The 18,096-nt window shown below is 56.0% G+C and overlaps 3 protein-coding genes across 8 annotated transcripts in view; 2 read left to right on the forward strand and 1 right to left on the reverse strand.

Moving 5' to 3' along the window:
• The window catches only part of MICALL1 (MICAL like 1), a 27,194-nt gene extending 21,327 nt beyond the window's left edge, over positions 1-5,867 (forward strand). For both annotated transcript variants that reach the window (XM_069082117.1, XM_069082118.1), the window contains 2 exons: positions 928-974; positions 1,585-5,867. In XM_069082117.1, coding sequence (XP_068938218.1) covers positions 928-974; positions 1,585-1,706 — 169 coding nt within the window. In that variant the 3' untranslated portion in view covers positions 1,707-5,867. The remainder of the gene's footprint in view (positions 1-927; positions 975-1,584) is intronic.
• CUNH22orf23 (chromosome unknown C22orf23 homolog) lies at positions 4,702-9,762 on the reverse strand. Of its 4 annotated transcripts, none has more exons than XM_069082121.1 (7): positions 9,576-9,762; positions 8,111-8,219; positions 7,954-8,016; positions 6,110-6,286; positions 5,335-5,475; positions 4,928-5,028; positions 4,702-4,837 (listed from the first exon to the last, which is right to left on the reverse strand). In XM_069082121.1, the coding sequence occupies exons 2-7, from the start codon at positions 8,208-8,210 to the stop codon at positions 4,760-4,762; spliced, it is 660 nt and encodes a 219-aa protein (XP_068938222.1). In that variant the 5' UTR covers positions 8,211-8,219; positions 9,576-9,762; the 3' UTR covers positions 4,702-4,759. The 4 variants fall into 4 exon arrangements, with proteins under 4 accessions (XP_068938222.1, XP_068938223.1, XP_068938221.1 ...); XM_069082122.1 differs by having other exon boundaries at positions 9,618-9,742; XM_069082120.1 differs by lacking the exon at positions 9,576-9,762 and adding an exon at positions 8,800-9,367.
• A 66-nt stretch (positions 9,763-9,828) lies between these two features.
• Positions 9,829-17,237, forward strand: POLR2F (RNA polymerase II, I and III subunit F). 2 transcript variants are annotated; one of them, XM_069082124.1, is made up of 5 exons: positions 9,837-10,068; positions 10,387-10,456; positions 11,026-11,156; positions 16,758-16,829; positions 17,077-17,237. In XM_069082124.1, the coding sequence occupies exons 1-5, from the start codon at positions 10,049-10,051 to the stop codon at positions 17,165-17,167; spliced, it is 384 nt and encodes a 127-aa protein (XP_068938225.1). In that variant the 5' UTR covers positions 9,837-10,048; the 3' UTR covers positions 17,168-17,237. The 2 variants fall into 2 exon arrangements, with proteins under 2 accessions (XP_068938226.1, XP_068938225.1); XM_069082125.1 differs by lacking the exon at positions 16,758-16,829 and having other exon boundaries at positions 9,829-10,068.
• The last annotated feature ends 859 nt before the right edge of the window (positions 17,238-18,096 follow it).

Here is an 18,096-nt window from a genome sequence, read left to right on the forward strand (position 1 = left end):
TGCCAAGCACAGGCTCTTTTACTGGGTGTTGCCCCTCAATTTCCTAATCTGTGAAATAAAGGGGTCGTACTCAGACATGACCTCTAACATTCATGTTGAGTTCTAAATCCTGTGATTTAATAGCTTAAAACTTCACTAAGGCTTTTGGGGCATCCTGTATTTGTTGAAAGGTATCTGGACCCGAAATCAATAAAACTCATCGTCCTGAGTTCAGATGTGCCCTCAGACACTTCCTAGCAGTGTGACCCTGGATAGGTCACTTAACCCCATTTTGCCTCAGTTTCCTCATCTGTAGAATGAGCTGGAGAAGGAAATGGCAAACTGCTCTAGTATCTTTGCCAAGAAAGCCCCAAATGGCCTCATGAAGAGTCAGACACACCTGAAAACGACAAAAAATATTTTTGGGTGAATGAGTAACCCACGTAACCTTGGGCAGGTTTCCTGCTCTGTGAAGTGAGGGGTCAGACCAGATCAGGGGGGCTTCATCTTTTTTGTGTCCCAGACTCCTCTGGCAAATGGGTGACACATACATGCCCCTTCTCAGAATTAGGTGTTTCAGATGCATTCCACAGGATTACAAGGGAGAGCAATCATACTCCAAGTTCTCTCCCTGCCTCTACCCATCCATCCATCCTTAGATAGCAGAGTCTTGGAGCCCAGGTTAACAGTCCTTGCACTAGATGGTCTGTAAGGGCCCTCCCAGCTCGAACCTCCTGAGCTCCACCTCCTAGCTGGGTCTCAGTTTCCCCCTCCCTAAATCACTGGCATAGCCCCTGCTCGCCTCTCTCTCCCAGTGCTGCTGGGGAGGCACAGCCAAGACCTTGTCTCTGACGGCCTTGCAGGCATGGAGGAAGCACCAGCGGGTTTTATTATAGTTCCTTCTGTCACTGACTTTTTGTCACCTCCTCTCTTTCTCATTGATCTCAGGGAAGAAGAGGAAGACAAGATGTTGGAGGCCATGATCAGGAAGAAAGGTGAGTGGGGCTCGGGGGCTCCCATTCTCTGGTCAGGATCCCTGAGGGTCTTGTTCCCCATCCTCCATGGGGAAGCTGGTACCTGCCTGCCCGAGTCTGTGCTTACATTGGCCCTTGGGGTCCTGGGGTCAGGGGTCCTAGGTCTGGGTATGGTGGCCTTGAGGGGCGTGTGTGTGTCTGTCTATACAAACACACAGAGACATCCATACATAAATGTGTGCATATCTCTTGTGAATGGATGGGGACACTGGGTGGTTCAGTGGCCAGAATTCTGAGTCTGGAATCAGGAAGACCCAGGTTCAAATCTAGCTTCAGGCACTCACCTGGGCAAGGCATCTCGCCTCTCTTTCCCTCAGTCTCCTCATCTATAAAATGGTGGTTGTAACAGCACCTCCCTGCCTTGCAGGGCTGTTGTAAGGATCCAGTGCCCGGCACACAGTAGGTGCTGTCTCAGTGCCAGCTCCCTTTCAACCCCCCATATCGAGGCAGATGAGTGTATACAGAATGAACACAGATAGAATCAGTAATTATGGGGAGGGGGGTCTGTGATGCCGCCTGGGCCCGCTGAGCTGGTGGAGAAGCTGCCTCCTCTCTTCCCTCCCTCCCACAGAGTTTCACAAGGAGGCAGAACCTGGCATGAAGAAGAAAGGCAAATTTAAGACCATGAAGATGCTGAAGCTGTTGGGAAACAAGCATGACTCTAAGGGCAAATCCCCCAAGGACAAGAGCTAAGAGCAGCGTGGAGACGTGTGTGCGGCCGCCTGCCTCCACGGCAGCCTGCCAGCGTCCGGCCCAGCCAGCGTCTGGCCCAGCTGGCGTCCTCCCCGCGCTGGGCCAGGCTCGGGCCCAGAGCTGCTCTCTCTCCGATGATGGCGGAAGCTGCCAAGACCAGTGAGAGGGACTTGGCAAGGGGGTCCCCAAGCAACGCCTTCTCCCTTCTGTCCATCTTCAGGCTGAGTTGGGTCAAAGAGCTCCCCCCTTTCCCATGGCTGTAGGTGTCGGAGAGCACAGCAGCGGGAAAGTAGACACTATTTATTCAGCGGCGTTTTTATGGTTGTTGTTATTATTATTATTGAGTAACTGAGCAGTCAAAGGTCCAGGGGATGCACCCCCATCCCCCTTCTTCACTCTGCCCTACACCCAGCCCAGCCCCTCTCCTCCCCACTTCTAAAAAGGGTCAGTTCTTGCCAAGCTGCCCATGACTGAGGTGGTTGATAGCAGCACCCCAATGCCTCCATGGCAGCAGACGTGCCTGCTCCCCCACACACACCCCAGGAGCTGTTTACTAAATGATCAGATGGGTTGACCTGCAGATGGGGGCTGCCTCAGTTGGTCTCATAGCAGCAGAGCGAGGGTTACAAGAGACTCCCAGGAGATTCCTTCCCACAACCCTGGTAGACAACAGGAAGTAGGTCCTTGCAGTCAGTACCAAAAGCCCTCACCCGTCTCCCTTCTCCTGCTATCTTTTCACTTCTTCCTGTCCCACAGAGAGCGCCAATGCCTGTCCCTTGGGTCCTAGTTAAGGCCCTGTCTCTGAGTGTCACAGGCATAGCAGATGGCCTTCGTGATGGGGAGGGGAGCTCCCTGGAATGGATCCTTGGCAGAAGGGGAAGGGTCTCCTATCCTCTCAGCTCCTCCAGAGCCAACGTCTTCACGCCCCATAGCTGGGCTGGCCCAGTGACCTCTAGGGCCCTGCTGGCACGGCCACAGAGCTCGGTGAAAGGTCACACTGTATTATCGTGGGGATGTCTTCTCCCCAAAATAAATGGAGCCCAATTAAATCCTCCTGTTGACCTGTTCATCAGGATGCTTTGACCTCCGGCCTCCGTTCCCATCACGCTATTGGGAGCTGCGATGGAGGGAGCTTAGGGGTACTCAGTCCCCTCTCCCCCGATCCCGAGCTGAGATGGCCATGCTGACTGTGCTCCTCTTCCGTGTGCTCCAGTGCCACATCAAGCAGGCGGGCATTCCTCTCGGCTCTCCCTTGTTGGGCAGAGGCTCAGATCAGCAGGATTTGGAGGAAACTGCAGTCAGGGCGAGGAGGGACCCCAAGATCATCCAAGCACACAGCCTTAGGATGTCAGAATTGGAAGGGAATTTGGAGACCGTCTGATGCTATCCAAACCTAATGGAGAATTGCTCCTCCAATATCCCTGACGCGTGCTGGCAGCCTTTGCTGGCGGACCTCAGGAGGAAGTAGCCTAAACCTGCCCCTCGGACCACCATGTGGTGTCTGACCCTACAAATTCCATCCCCTTAATCCTTGAAGATGGCATTCGCCCACTGCCACTCCGCCCTTCTTCCCATTTCCTTCAGTGACTTCAGATGCCCCCTCCATCGCCTGGACTGGTGGCGCCTGTCGGGGGTGGCCTGGTGCTTCAGGGCTGGGGGACACTCTTTGGACTTCTGCGGCTGGGAATCCCTGACTGGTGCCCTCCTGGCTGCCCGCTCAGCTCCTCTGTCCTTGTGCAGAGTACTCTGGGGACACCCCCAGACTGAGGCTGCCACGGCAGCGTCTCAGTCTGAGCTGGGAGATGGGGCTGGCACCTGCAATGTGCTGAAAGTACGTTGTAACCCTTAAACTGCTACGGAAACGTGACCTATTGATACCTGAAATGCCGCCATTAGAGACGAGTGGTTAGAAAGCACGCCAGGAGGGTCTGGTGCCTCTGAAGCCCAGCCATGCTACGCTTCATACATAAAGTACTCACACCACTCCCTCTGCTGAAAGTCCAAGTGGGGATCCCCAGGGATATCTGTGATTTGGAGAAAGGCAGGGACCACAGGGTGGGGGGTGGATGGAGCTCAGGATCCAAAGGGAACATGGCACCGTCACTAGAGGAAAGTGAGGCTTGAGGGGGAAAAGCATCATCTACTTGATTTCAGACTGACCAGATATGGGGGGAGGCTTGGTCACAAGTGTGTCTGAAGCAGCTCTTGGGGTGTGAGTGGACAGCCAGGTCAGCTGTGTGTGATCTCGGGCCAAGGGGCTGAGCCCTGGGCAGACCCCTCTGAGAGCACGGGGGCGCCTGGCTGGAGAATAGCCGCAGGAGGCAGCCTCAATGGGGATGGCCCAGGGGCTGCCTTGTGGAGGGATGGTGAGACCCATCCTGCTTGGCCCCAGGGACCATGGGTGCTGTGCTGCTGGCTGGCTGCCCCAAAGTGAAGCAGCTGCTTTGGGCTGGTCTGCAAGCTGACGTGCTCGTTGGGCAGGGATGTTTGGCAAACCTTTAAAGATCTGACAAAGGCAGCTATTAATGAGTTCCTAGCTCCCAAGCAGTTGGGGTTCTAAGTCTAACCCACTAACGTGAGGTTTGCCCCCTTCAGAAACAAAGTTGCTGTTTGCCAAGACTCGGACCAAGACAGTTTTATTGGTCTTCACCTTTGTGGCTAAAGCAACCCCAGCCCACAGCTGGGAGAGGTCAGAAGTAGGGCCTGAAGTAGGTGAGACAAAGGAGTGAGCTTCTCCCAAACTTCTGCAGGAAGAATGGGCCTACCAAGCTTCCCTAGAGCACAGGGCCTGCTGCCAAGGTCTCCTCAAGCATGGGGGCGTCCTCCCTCACAGGCAGTGTCTCCGGCTTTGGCCAGCCGGCCAGCCATTCAGGAGTGGGGCCTCTCCAAGAAGAGGGGATCTCTGCCCCCACCAGTTGCGTGTTTGGAGGATGCCGGGGGCCTAGAGTGCAGCGGGCAGGGTAACCATGCAGAACCTCCGTGCTACAAAGGGGCAAGTCTATGGTGACTCGGATGTGGGCCGCCGCTCCTGCCCCAGGGATGGTGTGGGCTCCTTACGGAGAGGCCTTGGTCAGCGCCTTCTGAAGCTCTTTGTTTCTCTTTTGGTCAATATCTTCCATCTCCCGCAGTTTCTGCAAAGGATAGCACACAAGGGACAGTCGGGAGAGGAGCTAGAGCAGCTGCCTGTTCCCCCAGGCTGCGGGATCCTCGGGGGGCCCTACCTGGGAGATCTCGGTAAGGATGATTCCTCGGTACTGCTTGCCCTGTCCGAGGGCCTGCATTTCAGCCAGGAACTCTTGCCTCTCTCGGACTTCCTTTACCACTGAAGAAGAGGGAACGCTCATTCACACACAGGAAGATGGGGCTGGGGCTCTGCAGTCCCATTCTCGACCGCCCTTCCCTGAATCAATTGGAGGGAGAGAAATAACCCGCCTGGGAGAGAACCACTGGACTTCCCGGGCCCAAGAATCCCTCAGAGGCAAGTGAGGACATGGCCTGTTAACACTGCAATAGGCCAAAGGTGCTCAGATGCCACTCATGTGACAGATGGCCTGTGCCTTGCTTGAGGTGGCCCAGGAGGAAGGTTGGGATACTCTCGTGGGCCCTGGGCATACTCATAGTGCCTTACATTCTTCAAATCTATCTGGCTCCGGGTCCGAGGGCAGAGGCTCGGTCTGCTGAACAGGCTGCTTTTTTTTCTTCTTCTCAATGCCTTCCTTCCCATTGGCAAATATGTCTTGGAGCCGCCCCTTCTCCTTCTCTATATCTCCTGCAGGACCCCGAGAAGAACCCAAGTGTGCGGAGAACAGCACACATCCTTGGGCTCAGTGGGCACAAGGGCATCTTTATGGGAGAGAGAGGAGTGGAAGGGCTCTGTGTACTGGGCCAGATAGGGCAGTGAGTGGTGCCAAAGAGCCGGGTGATGCCTTGATGATGGAGAAGGAAGTCATTTTGTGGACAGGAGCAGAGCTTGGAATGGGAGGCCCACTCTCAGGACAAGGCTCAGGGAGGGGGGGACGGAGGAAGGGAAGAAGGAAGATGGGCACCCTCTACCCTGGTGAGGTGGGGTGTGGAGAGAGGAGATCTGTGGCAGCTTTGTTACCACCCTCAGGCCCTGCTCAGTTCACCACTGTCTCCCCCAATAAATCTTCAGACACATGAGTTTTGTGGATTTTGTGTTTTCCCTTTTTCCCTCTTTCCTTGCTCATATCTAGAGGCACTAGCTGTACATTCTGGACTGGGTGGGAGACCTTGCCCAGTCCTCTGGTTCATTTTTAAAGAGAATTTTGCAAACTCAAGGAAATCGCCCTGTTTCACTGTCCTCAATTGTGCCCCGTAGCCGGGGCAGAGACTGGCAGTCCCTCATCTCCTTATTCCCCCCGGCCCAGGACTTCATCACTTACGACAAGGTTTTGGCTTGAACTGGTCTCGGGTGTAGGCCTCACTAGCCTGGCAGACTTCAGCAGGGCGGAGGTGGGGTCTCGGGGCCAAGATGGGCGGCAGGCAGACGCTGTTGACTCGCTTGGGTGTTGGCTTCTGGCTGGATGCTGGGTTGCAGTGAGAGGGTAGGGCATCGCCTCCTGGGGAGAGACCAGGAAGGCCATCGAGGTACCAGGAGCCCTACCTTTGGCTGGCCACTCCCTAGCCTCTTCTGCTCTCTGGGCCTCAGCTTCCCTATCTGTCCAGTCCTCATGGTTGACAGTGGCAGATCTCCACCAACGTAGAGTTCTGTCTAGGGCAGCAGAGGGGATGAGGCTGGGGGCAGGAGCAGGATGTGAAGGAAGGCCCAGGAAGCCCAAGGAATGATATGTGCTAAGGGCTTAGAACGGGAAGAAATGCAGGAATGGCCTTGGCTATAGCCCAGAGTCCCCAGCTCCAGGATCTGCCTAATGAGGTCAGGGCTTTGTCCATGGAGTCCCTGGAAGTGACACCCTCTCGCCTTGTAGTTTTCATCAACCTAGGCACCTTCCTTAGTGCACTTAACCTGATGCTGTCCCATTCACTTGTGGCACTCTGCTAGACTTGAAGCCCCCCAGAAGGCAGGGCTATGCAGACATCTTTATGTCCTGCACCTAGCACCTAGGTCAGGGTGTTCCATCTAGCAGGCCCTCTGAATGTGTGCTGGAAGAATCAGTGACTCAGTGTCACTGAGTAAAGCAGAGGGAAGGACCAGATCCAGATACCAAAGACAGACGTCTCTCGTGACAGGACCATGAGGGAGTCTGCCACGTAAGGGAGGATATCACGGGCTAGTAAGGAAGGACGGAAGGATGCTGGGAGAAGCAGCAAGACAGAGGACCTGCCTCAGATCCTACTTCTTACTGGGAAGGGGCTGGGATGGTTGATCCCAGAGGTCCCAACTCTACATCTATAACCCCGAGAGTGGCACAGGACAGGCAGCAGAGCACAGTATCACCTGACATTCTGGCTGAGCAACCCTCTCGTTATTTTGGCAGCTCTCTAAGGCTGCAGAGAAGGCAGAGGGAGTGTCCTCACCTGGGAAGTCTTGACCTTGTACTTAGCCTTAGGAATGGCCCAGGTAATCAGTACCACAGGTGTTTAACAGGGGAGAAGAGAGACCAAGGCTATGGCCTAGGCTGGAAATACTTTACTGAGAAGGTGGGATGTGAACTGAGTCTTAAAAGATGGGCACAATTTGGATAAGGGGAAGGGTACAAAGACTTGGGGGTGAAGAGGCACGTCCATGGAGTGTCAGGGGAGCCCATCTGGCTATGGAGGAGGATTTCCCAGAGGGGAGTAGGAGGAAAAGGGTTTGGAAAGCCAGGTCCAGGCCAGACTGATGGAATTCCCCAGGGAACTCCAAAGCTCAATGGCTTCTGGGGTCCAGTCCCACCTTCACTTCTCACTCTTCTCAAGTTAAGGCTCTAGCCCAACCTGCATCGTTCAACAGATGAGCCATTTCCCACTTGACTGAGAAAGTTAAGGCCAACAGAAGTGAGCTTCCTCACGATTGCTCTCCCAAATGTCCCAGTCAAACTAGGCCAGTGACTTCCGTGGAAGAAAGACGGAGTCTGCGCCAGCCTCCCAAAAGACTAAGACTAGTTTATATAGAACCATATACAGATGACACATTATATAATGATGCCCAACAGCCCATCCCAAAGAATTTCCAGGCAGTAAGGGAGAAGTGTCCAGTCAGCTATATAGACAGCCATTGCTGTGCCATTATAGTGAAGGGCTGGGGAGGGGGTGAAAGGGCAGGAGGAGGATCAGGGTTTCAGATTACTTTTCACTGAATCCATGAGTTGCCGCTGCTGGAAGTTGGTGAGTTTGGACTCCTCCATCATCACTGCAAAACAGGTGAAATGAGAGCCGCTGGGCTTCCTGCCCTCCTGGGGCCCTGTCCTGATCAGCCCCTCCTTCAGAGCTGTCCCCCCACTGACCTTTCAGCAGCTGACAGGTTTCTGGGGTGTAGCTCGATTGAGGTGAGTGCCAGAAGCCAGTACCTTTGGCTACAGCTCCTGATTTCCCTTTTGCTGCCATGGCAAAACCCTAGGGGTGGAAAAGAAAGGTTTTTAGGATTAGCCTTCCCAGAACGTCTGGAGCTAGAGATCTTCTCTTCTAGGAAGCAGGTCTGGGGAGAGCAGTGACTTGCTTAGAACGACGAGTCATTGAGTCTGGTGATGGTTGGAAGAAGAGGGGTCTTGGGAGAGGGAAATGCTAGCAGTCCTTGGGCATTAGGGATGGAAGTCTGGTTCTGCCCAGCCCCAGGGCAGTCATGGGCGAAGACTTATGCTGGATGTCAGGACACACCCCCTAGCACCAGCTAATCAAAAATGGAAGAGGTTCCCTCTAAGTGGAAATAGACTGGATCACTTATCACCCAATCGGGCTGGAGGAGATCACAGAACATAGATCTAGAACGGAAGAAATCTCTCCAACGTTTGGAGCAAGCGGTCATTCTTGAAGACCTTCAGTGACAGGGAGCCCACTACTTCCTAGGGCAACCCGGACATCAAGCAGAAATCGTGCTGAGCAGGAGGTAGGGAGGGGGCTTCCTGGTCGGGGGGGGGGGGGGGGGGGGTCAGCCTCGGTGGCCTGAGGTCCCTTGCAGCTCTGGGCTTCTTCTGACCTCTAGCAGTCCAGCCTCAGCTCTTCCCAGGCCGGGCCTGATAGGAAGCATCTCCTGCTCTCCTGGGATGCCCGGAGCTGGGGGCACAGGCTGCACTTGTGGTGACAAGGAGAGGCGATCACGATAGCAGATCCGCCGCGACACAAAGGTCGGAACTTCCCGCTTATGGTGTCAGAATTGTCGCGACAGGCCGATCGGTCTGTCACGTGACAAGCCCCCCACGGCCACCCGCCCTGGGCTTCCCCTCTTTCCCAGGGACGGGCTCCGGACCGCTCCAGGCCCCCCACCAGGTCCATGGGGCTTAGAACAGCTGGCGCCTCCGGCTACTATGGCAACAGCTGCTCGCGGCCCCGCCCTCAGCCCAGTTCGAGCTTCCTGGGCCTCTGGCCCCGCCTACGCCGCCATAGCAACTGCCCAGTCTCTAGGCTCCCCTCCACAGCCCTCGGTTCCGCCTCCGCTACCATGGCGACGGCCTAGCCACTCCGGAACACTCCGACGCCCGCCTCCGGTACCATGGCAACGGCTGAGTCCTTTCCCTCCCTTCAGGCTCCGCCCCTTCACGAACATTCTGGGCACCGCCTAGCCACCTCCCCTCAAGCCCCGCCCCTTTCATCAGCGCTTCCGTATCCGCCCCCCGACCCCGTGCCTCTTCCGCCCCCTCTAGCCCCGCCTCCAGGTGCCATAGCAACACCCGCTCCTCCCCCACAGGTCTCCTCCTCTGGCTCTCCCTCCCCTTTGTAACTCCCGGCTCTGCCTTCGCTGCAAAGGCCGCGCACCGGGCTCTGCCACTGCACGGGATCAGTCTCGGCTCCCTCTACCCAAGCGTTCCCGGCTCTGCTTCCGCCTCCTCCTCCGGCTACCGAAGGAATCGCCGCGCGCTCCGCTCGGAGCTATCAGGCTCCTCTTTGCCATGACAACGGCAGCCCCACGCCCCCTCGGCATCAGGCTCCACCCCCTGGCCTTTCTCCGCCCTTCCTCTCCCCGTGGGCTCGAGGTTCCGCCCCCTAGTCTATTACCGGAAATGGTGTAGGCGCTAAGGTCACTGCGCAAACGCAGGGGTTCCGGCCGGGCCGACCCGGAAGTGGGTGCTAGCGGTCGTGAGTTTGGTCTCAGCGGCGGGAGCCAGAACCGCGCATGAGGTCGGGGCTCGCCAGCTACGGCTCGGCGGGTTCTGTGAAGAAGTCTCTGCCCGAAGACAGCTCTTCCCAGCCAAGGCGGCCGTTCGGCCCGAGCCCGAGGATCCGCAGGCATGTCTGACAACGAGGACAAGTGAGTGCGGGGAAGGGGCCGAGAGCGGCCCGAGGATGGAGAGGGCGTGGGAGAGGGGTGGGGGGGGCGCAGCGTTAGGAGGCAAGCTGTCAGAGGCTGCGTGGCCGCAGGACCTATGTCAGAGGGGGGGCTGCTGGGTCTCCGCCTCTGTCCGAGCATGCAGTAGGTGTCCCATAAGTGCCGTGGGCTGGGGGCGTAGTCGGGGCCAGATTGGGGACAGAGGTGCCGGGGGGCTCCCCCCTTTTCTCTCAGACTGGGGGCGCGGGGAGGGCGCCGGGCCCCCGAGCCCCAGTCTCACGCCGCTCTCTTCCTGTGCAGTTATGACGGCGATGACTTCGATGACGTGGAGGAAGATGAGGGTCTGGACGACTTGGAGAATCCCGAGGAGGTCCGTACGGCCGGGGCTCGGAGTGCCAGCGGCGGAGCCCAGCAGGGGTCCCTCCGGCTCCCGGCTGGCTCACCGGGGCAGAGAAGGCGGCTGAGCGCAGAGTGACCCTGCGAGCAGAAGCCGGGTGCAGGCTTCCCTTGGCGGCGGGGCAGGGGCCGGGATGGGGCAGCTGTCCAGGACACAGCAGGGGTCCCTCCGGCTCCCGGCTGGCTCACCCGGGCAGAGAAGGTGGCTGAGCGGATCCGCCAGCTCAGCCCTGTGCAGGCTTTCTCTCCCTCCCTCCGACGGCCCTTGGCGGCAGGGCAGTGGCCAGGATGTGGCAGCCCCCGGGGTCACAGCAAGAAGGGCGGTTCTGTTTGGCTTCTGCTGTGGCCCGGCAGTAGGATTTGGGTCCGGCAGCCAAGGTCTCTTACGCTTGTCTTCCTCCAGTGGTTTTTTACTCCTCTTAGGGGGTGGGAAGCCTGTGCCTGGCCCCTGGGGATCACTCTGGTCCTGTCACCAGCATTTCTGGTTGAGCTTGCCTGGAGCCTCCCAGCCTGAGCCTCTCTCTCTTCTCCCTCTTTCACCAGGAAGGCCAGGAGAACGTGGAGATCCTTCCCTCTGGGGAACGGCAGCAGGCAAACCAGAAGAGGATCACCACCCCCTACATGACCAAGTATGAGCGAGCCAGGGTCCTGGGCACCCGGGCCCTGCAGATCGCGTAAGTGGGGCTCCGCCCCCCCTCACCCCACACCCCACCACATCTCAGTTAAGCAGACACTCACTAGGGACCCTCTCTGAAAAGTCCCTGAGCACAGGAGGCAAAATGGTGAGTTGAGGGTCAGGGACCCTCCTGGCCCTTGTCCTTCTAGCTGTACTATTGTCTCAATGATAGCTTCCTAAGACAATCTGGCTTTGTGAAAAGACTTCGTACACTAAGGAAATCGATACAGAGCTGAAGTCAAAAGTTTAGTTTTTCGGTTGTTTCAGTCACGTCTGATTGTTCATGACTCCATTTGCCATTTCCTTCTCCACTTCATTTGACAGATGAGGAAACTGAGGCAAACAGTGCAATGGTCACACGGGTAGTGAGTGTCTAAGGTCATCTTGTTGCTTTCAAGTCCTGTGCTCTCTCCACTGCAGCACCAGCTGCCAGTTACCTGAAACTCAAAGGCCCAGGGCTCGGTTTATTCTGTTTATTTATTTATTTGGAGAGGGAAGGCAAGGCAGTTGGGGTCAAGTGAATTGCCCAAGGTCACACGGCTAGTATGCCCAGGGCTCAGCTTGACTTGGGCTAAGTCATTTCATGTCTCTGAGCCTCAGCTTCCTTATATGTACAATGAGACAGGACAAGGTGCCTCAGAGGTCCCTCCCAGCTCTGAGTCTTTCTATCTACTAGGCATTTAACAAATGGTTATTGAGTGGTGGATTAAGGAATGAAAAAAGCCTGTGATCCAAGTGGAACAAGTAAGCAGAGAACTGGTATAAGTGACATTAGCATGTAGTAGAGATGCAAAGGAAAACCCCCCTGGAGGGTTTGGCTGGGGCCTGGAAGGAAGGGACTTCCAGAGGCAGGGCAAGACAAGAATGAGGACAAAGGGGAGCCTGTCTTTGCCAGACCCTGAGTGGTCGGAATGAATGAGTGAGTGAGTGGGACATCTCTAAGCTCTTGTACACATCACTGCTGCGCATCTTGGGGACACCTAGAAAGGTCAGTCCTGCCCTCGAGGAGCACTTACTCTCTGGAAGAGACAACATTGAGGGAAGGTTTCAGCTGCCTGTCACCTGTCAGGTGGACGGTCCCATGGGCCTGAGGGCAGCAGCAGAGCAGATGTCGGGCCCGCCTCTGATAAACTCATCGGTTGTTGGTGGTGAATGATTTGACAGCCCCAAGACTCTGGGGGCAAGAACCTTCTTTTCTGAGTCTCATGGAGGTGCCTGGGAGTCTGTTCTTGGCCACATTGTGTTCAGCCTCTCTGTCAATGGTTTGGATGAAGGTGTGATTGTCACAGATGTAGGTGACGTGGGTCTGGGACAGATGACCGACATGGGCTGAGTCTGACAAGACCGGATTGAGAGAAATGAATGTTAATCCCATGTGTAGGTTCACAATGTCAGCTGAAGACCTTCAGACCAGGCAGGGTGTGACTAGACCACATCACTTGAAAAGATTGGGGGGGCAGGGGATTAGTCATTTTATTAACATTACGACGCTGCGGCAGCCAGAAGAGCCCTGAGGATTTGAGGCTGCACTGAGGGAGGTGTGGCAGCCAACCCGGGGCGGGGGGCAGATAGGGAGCCCCTGCAGCCTCTGCCCAGGGCTGGCCACATCCTCAGTGTTGACCTCCTGCTGATGCTGCGTTTTAGGAAGGACTTGACATTATAGTGCTTGGTCAGTAAGTGCAGGACAGTCTGGTTGAAGGAACTTGGTATGGGGGGGAGGTATATGATACCTGTCCTCCAGCATCTGAAGAGCTGGCAGGGGCAGGAGGGACCAGCTGCGCTTCTCTTGACTCAGTAAATGAGACAGGCAGATTTTGGCTTGATTAAATGATGAGGATAGTGTGTGGTGGGAGCAGCACTGGGGGCCGGGAGAGCTCCCTCCCAGCTGATCCCAGACCACTCAGAGCTGGTCCTGTGACCTCTGGGGCTCTGTGCACATCTGGCACGTTTAGGGTTGGGCCAGCTTCAGACTTCAAGGACCCTCAGGGTCCACTTGCTGCTTTTATGGAGGAGCCCAGCCCAGAGCCTTGCTAAGGTGGTATGGGTAGTAATTGTGAGGCAGGATTCACACCAAGGTCCCTACTCATGGGCCCATAAAGTCATGTTTCTGCTCTCGATGGAGGGAGAATTTTCTGTAGCAGTTTGATCTATCCCCCAATGGAGCAGGCCGCCTGGCAGCTGGTGGGGTCTCCATGGCGCAGCTCTGCAGGTGGAGGACAGGCCGGACTGGAGGACTCAGATGGCCTGATGTGCCTGTGAGGGTGGCACTTTGCGAGCTCGGCAGGTGGGACGGGCTTTAAGGCATTCCTGCCCTTCCCTGTTCTTCACTTACTGGCTCTCCTGGACTTCCTGGGCTCCTCCGCAGAGGGAGAGTTCATGGAGTGATCACTTGATCGATAAATTCTTGGCCATGGGCTCAGCTTAGCCTGATGTTTAACTTTGGAATGAAAGCAGAGAGGGAAGAGTCATCCGTGGGTTTGCTCCTCAGCCCTTGTGGGGATTAACAGCTGCCTTGGAGGGGGTTTGGGCTGGTGGGCAAGGGCTGCCCTGGCTCCAGCCTCATCACCTAGGACAAGTTGGCAGCTTGTGCAGCCTTGTGGTCCGCCGCCTGGTGGTCATTGCCCTGTACTGCAGGCACTGCCCTGGTTGTCTTGGGCCTCAGAGCTCCTAGAGTGAGCTTAGAGATAGATCATTGCAGCCTACGGCATTGCAGGGGACAGATATGCCCAAGGGTGAGGGCTTTTGTGGTCGATGCTATTCCATAGGCCCCCAGTGCCTCTAAATTAATTTTTACTTCGTGAATCCCCAGCTTCAAGGGCTTTTTAAATAGTCTCCAGAATACACCATGTGCTTGTTTGTTAGACTGAATTATCTGCTAAGAGGCGGCTGGCGCTGCCTTTTGGAAATCTGGTGTCAGGCTGAAATGAAGGCCTCAGACTGAAAGGACAGAAACGGTCTTGGTTTTTTCCCTGTTAAACATCACTCATATAAAAACATCATCACAAACTCATTAGCCACCCTTCATTTTGTTGGATTCCCCCCCCACCAAGTCTGGAACCCCCAGATCTTGCCAGATCTGCTCCTCTGAAGGGAAAACTGAGGCAGTCTTACATAATAGTGTGCTAGAGCCAGCAGAGACGTCGGTGTCTGGCTCACAGAAGAGGAGACTGTGGCCCACAGGGGAAATGCCATTTGAAAGGTCACAGTGTTCATTAGTAACAGTCAGGGTTGAAGGTGAGATCTTCTGAGACAAAATAAGAACATATTTGGCAAAGTGCTTCCCACATCATCAGTTGCTCAGTTAAGTGTCAGCCATTATCGTCCTTACTGCCATTTGCCATTGCTCCCAGGCCACACTGCTTCATGGTATGACCTGCTTAGGCCAGAAGGACTCAGCCCCTTCTGTGCTGGGAAATCTGGCCAGCAGAGGCAGGGAGGAGCCACTTCTTTCCCAGGTGAGCCCCTCTTGGGTCCCAGAGACCTCTGCAGAGTTTGGGCGCCTCGTCTTTTCTCCCTTTGTCAACTCTACTGGGCTAATTGCATTGTCCGGCAGAGGGAGTCACTTTCCTCTTGCTCCCTTAGGGTTTGAGGGATGGTGGTTCCTCAAGCTATTAAGTACAAGGACATATCCAGGCCAGCCAGGACCACTCCCGAAGAGGCCTTCCAGCTTATCAGCCCTGGAAGGAACCATGTGGAGCATTTATTTAAATCCCCCTCATTTGACTCAAGAAAAGTAGGGGCCAGACCTGGGGAGTGACTTACCTCAGGACACATGGCCTCCTGAGTTTGCTCTCCAGTGGTTGGGCTGCTGTCCCCTGGGGTTCCTTGCAGCTGAGGTTTCCTCTGATCTTGTGAAATGAAAGAAGAGGTGAGGACGTCCTCAGATTGCCCCTCCCTTGGGGTGAGAGAAGGAGCCCTGGAAGTATGGGCTGCTTGGACAAGGGCCGATTGTGTTGGACACTGTGGCTCCTGAGGGAACCAGACTTCCCAGGTGACCACAGGCAGGTGACTTCCTCTCTCTGGCCCAGGCTTCCTCTCTGGTAAGTGAAGAGGCTTGGACTAAATAAATTGCACCGGTTCCTCCAGCTCCGTGGCCTCTCATGCTGGTGGTATGAGTTTCCTTTGTTCAGCATAAGCCCATGCCTCAGCACCCAGAAAGGGAGGTAGCCCAAATACCTTTCCCTCCGTTTTACAGGTGGGCAAACTGAGGGATTCCTGCTGAGGTCTCCCCTGGTGCCAAGACTCGCGCCTCTCCCGTGAGCCGCGTAGCTTCTTTTCTAAGTTGCTAATGTTACGATCTTTCATATTCAGGTTGAGTGTCCATTTTGAAGTTATTGTGGAATAGGATATAAGGTTTTGGTCTGAGGCGCATTGTTCACTTTGTGATTGAGGGGGAAAGATAAGATTGGATGAGAGCTATGGACTGGGAAGCAGCCTTCCTGCCCCCAGAGCTGGAGCAGCTGGGTGCTCTAGGCAAGTCCTGGAGCCTTCAGGGCTTCCTCTTCTGGAAAAATGGGGGTGGGCAGGCTTGTACTGTGACCCCTCTTCCAGGGTGGGGAGGAAAACACAGCTCTAATTTATTAATAAGATGCGCTCGCTGCCCCCAGGGAGGCTGGGATCTTGTTGCAAAGACCCAACATGCATCAGTCTGAAACAATTGGGGGCCTTGTGTGGTGTCATCCCAAGAAAGACCGGAAGCTATGTGCGGGCAGCAGCAGCAGCCTTGGGAACACTTCCTGGAGGAGATGGGCTGTCTAGGTGGTGTGGGGAGGGTGACGGGACTGTGAGAGACCCGAGTGGGGCCTTTTAGGCAGAAGAGAGCAGGAACAAAGGCCCTGGAGGGGCTGGGCAGGTGCTGCCTCGCTGGTGGTCTGGGGGCAGTGGCTAGATACGGCCATTTCTGAGGGCCCAGTCAGCAAACATGCATTTGTTTTGTGTGCTGATAGGTGTCCGACACTGTGCCTGATGCCGGAGATTAGCTAGGTCCTGGGCATTTCTCCTGGTCTGGGAGTGTACCTGTCGAAGGTGTACCAGAAGAGGCCATCTGGGCACTCCCCTCATTGTGCAGAGGGAAGAATGGGCCCATTGAGGCCTGGAGGCTGAAGGCAGCCGTGACCCTGAGCAGCCTGGGGAGAGCCTCTCCCTGCCTGAGGCTCAGAGTAGGAACCCACTTCCCAGCCCTTATGTTGCTGTAGAAGCATGAGTTGTCCCTGAACTGTCCTTCCCAAATCCTGCCCATACTTCAGGGGGCAGTGGAAGGTCTTCCTCATCTGTAGTTATAAGATGTCAAAGCCAAGAGATAGGACACATGTTACTGGCCCAGAAAGGACCTTAGAACTGAGACTGTTAGTAAGGAGAACAGAGTCTTTGAGCAGGGAGGGTTAGCCCAGACCTGAGAGCAGGGAAGATCCTTAGAACATCCCAGGTCCCAGCTGGGAGAGGCCTCCGATCTTACACAGATGAGGAAACAGGCCCAGGGAAGCTCACTGGTTTGCTCCTTGTTCTGGGCTTCAGACTCTTGAAGTCTCTCCTTCCAGACCCATCCTGTTCTTTCCTCCCTTGATGGGAGCAAGCCCATGCTGTCGCTTTGTCCCTGCAGAATGTGCGCCCCTGTGATGGTGGAGCTGGAAGGGGAGACTGACCCACTGCTCATCGCCATGAAAGAGCTCAAGTGAGTTTTCTGAGAGCCCTGAAATTCCCGTCCCTGCTCCTGCCCCTCACCTTCGTCCCCTCTTGGGCCTCCTTGGCTCTCCAGCAGCCCCACACTGATGCCCAGTACGGGGCGAGGCTGCCTCAGAGGAAGGAGTTTTATGGCAGCTTCTCTCCTGGAGTCCTAGGCCTTTGGCATCCCATACCCCTTCTCCTGCCTTTGCCCGGGGAGCAGGGGCTTATTGTCTCTCAAGCCTCTCCTTCCACAGGGCTCGAAAAATCCCCATCATCATCCGCCGGTACCTGCCTGACGGGAGCTATGAAGACTGGGGCGTGGACGAGCTCATCATCACGGACTGAGCCCCTGCCCCCTGGCAGTTTTTATGTTCTGTTTGTTTTTCTATATGAATAATAAAGCCTATTCACCCTCTCCTACTCTTCTTCCTCCAGCTGCCTCCCCCCTTGGGTGCCACTGCCCGGCTCCTGGGAGCTGGTGCCAGGCTCGGTGTTGGCCCCCAGCCCACTGGTCCTGTCGCCCATCAGCTCTCTAAGAAGCTCTCCAGCCCCCTGCACACGCCCCCCCCAGCTCCTTCTCCCCCAGCCCCGTTCACAGGAGACCGTGGCTCCTGCAAGGGAGGGAGCTACTTCAGCTGCCTCCCCAGCACACAGACCAGCCTTTGTGCCCAGGGAGCTGGTTGCCATGGAAACCTCCAATTTCCTCTGATGGGGACTGACTTCGGGGGCTTCTCAGGAGTATCACAGAGCAGGTCTCATCAAGCCACCCATTGTTTCCTGAGGACCTGCCCCAAGCCCCTTATCACCATCGGGATCCCCTTTCAGGAGCAGCGTCCCAGCAGGAAGCACAGGACCGGAGTCAGCCTTTCCCCCTCCTCCCCAGGCTCCTCACCTGGCCCTGTTGGGAACCCCCTGGGCGAATCAGCTGCCCAGCAGAGGGTCTGACACCCACTTTTCCCTTTGGTACACCCCTCTGGGCCCTGGGCCCTCCCCTTTCCCTTTGGATGGACCTCCTCAGTGCCAGGGCAGGCAGCGGGTAGAAGTCAGGGCCTGGCCTTGCTCGTGACTCAGAAGGGAGTCTCTCTCAGGTGAGGTAGGGCCTCCCCTCTCCATCCCCAGTGCCACATACATGTTCTGCTCCCCCCAGAGGTAACATGGGGTGACTGAGTCCACTTCTTTCTTGCCTCAGAGGAGTAGGAAGGTTCCCTGAGAACCCTTTCTACTGTCCCATGCACTTTGCCTCTCACCCCAGGAATTGGAAGGACTCCAACCTG

The sequence above is a fragment of the Petaurus breviceps genome, unplaced genomic scaffold, assembly GCF_028583685.1.
Source record: "Petaurus breviceps papuanus isolate PSGF00001 unplaced genomic scaffold, PetGlider_PUasm1.0 156, whole genome shotgun sequence".
Lineage (NCBI taxonomy): Eukaryota > Metazoa > Chordata > Mammalia > Diprotodontia > Petauridae > Petaurus > Petaurus breviceps.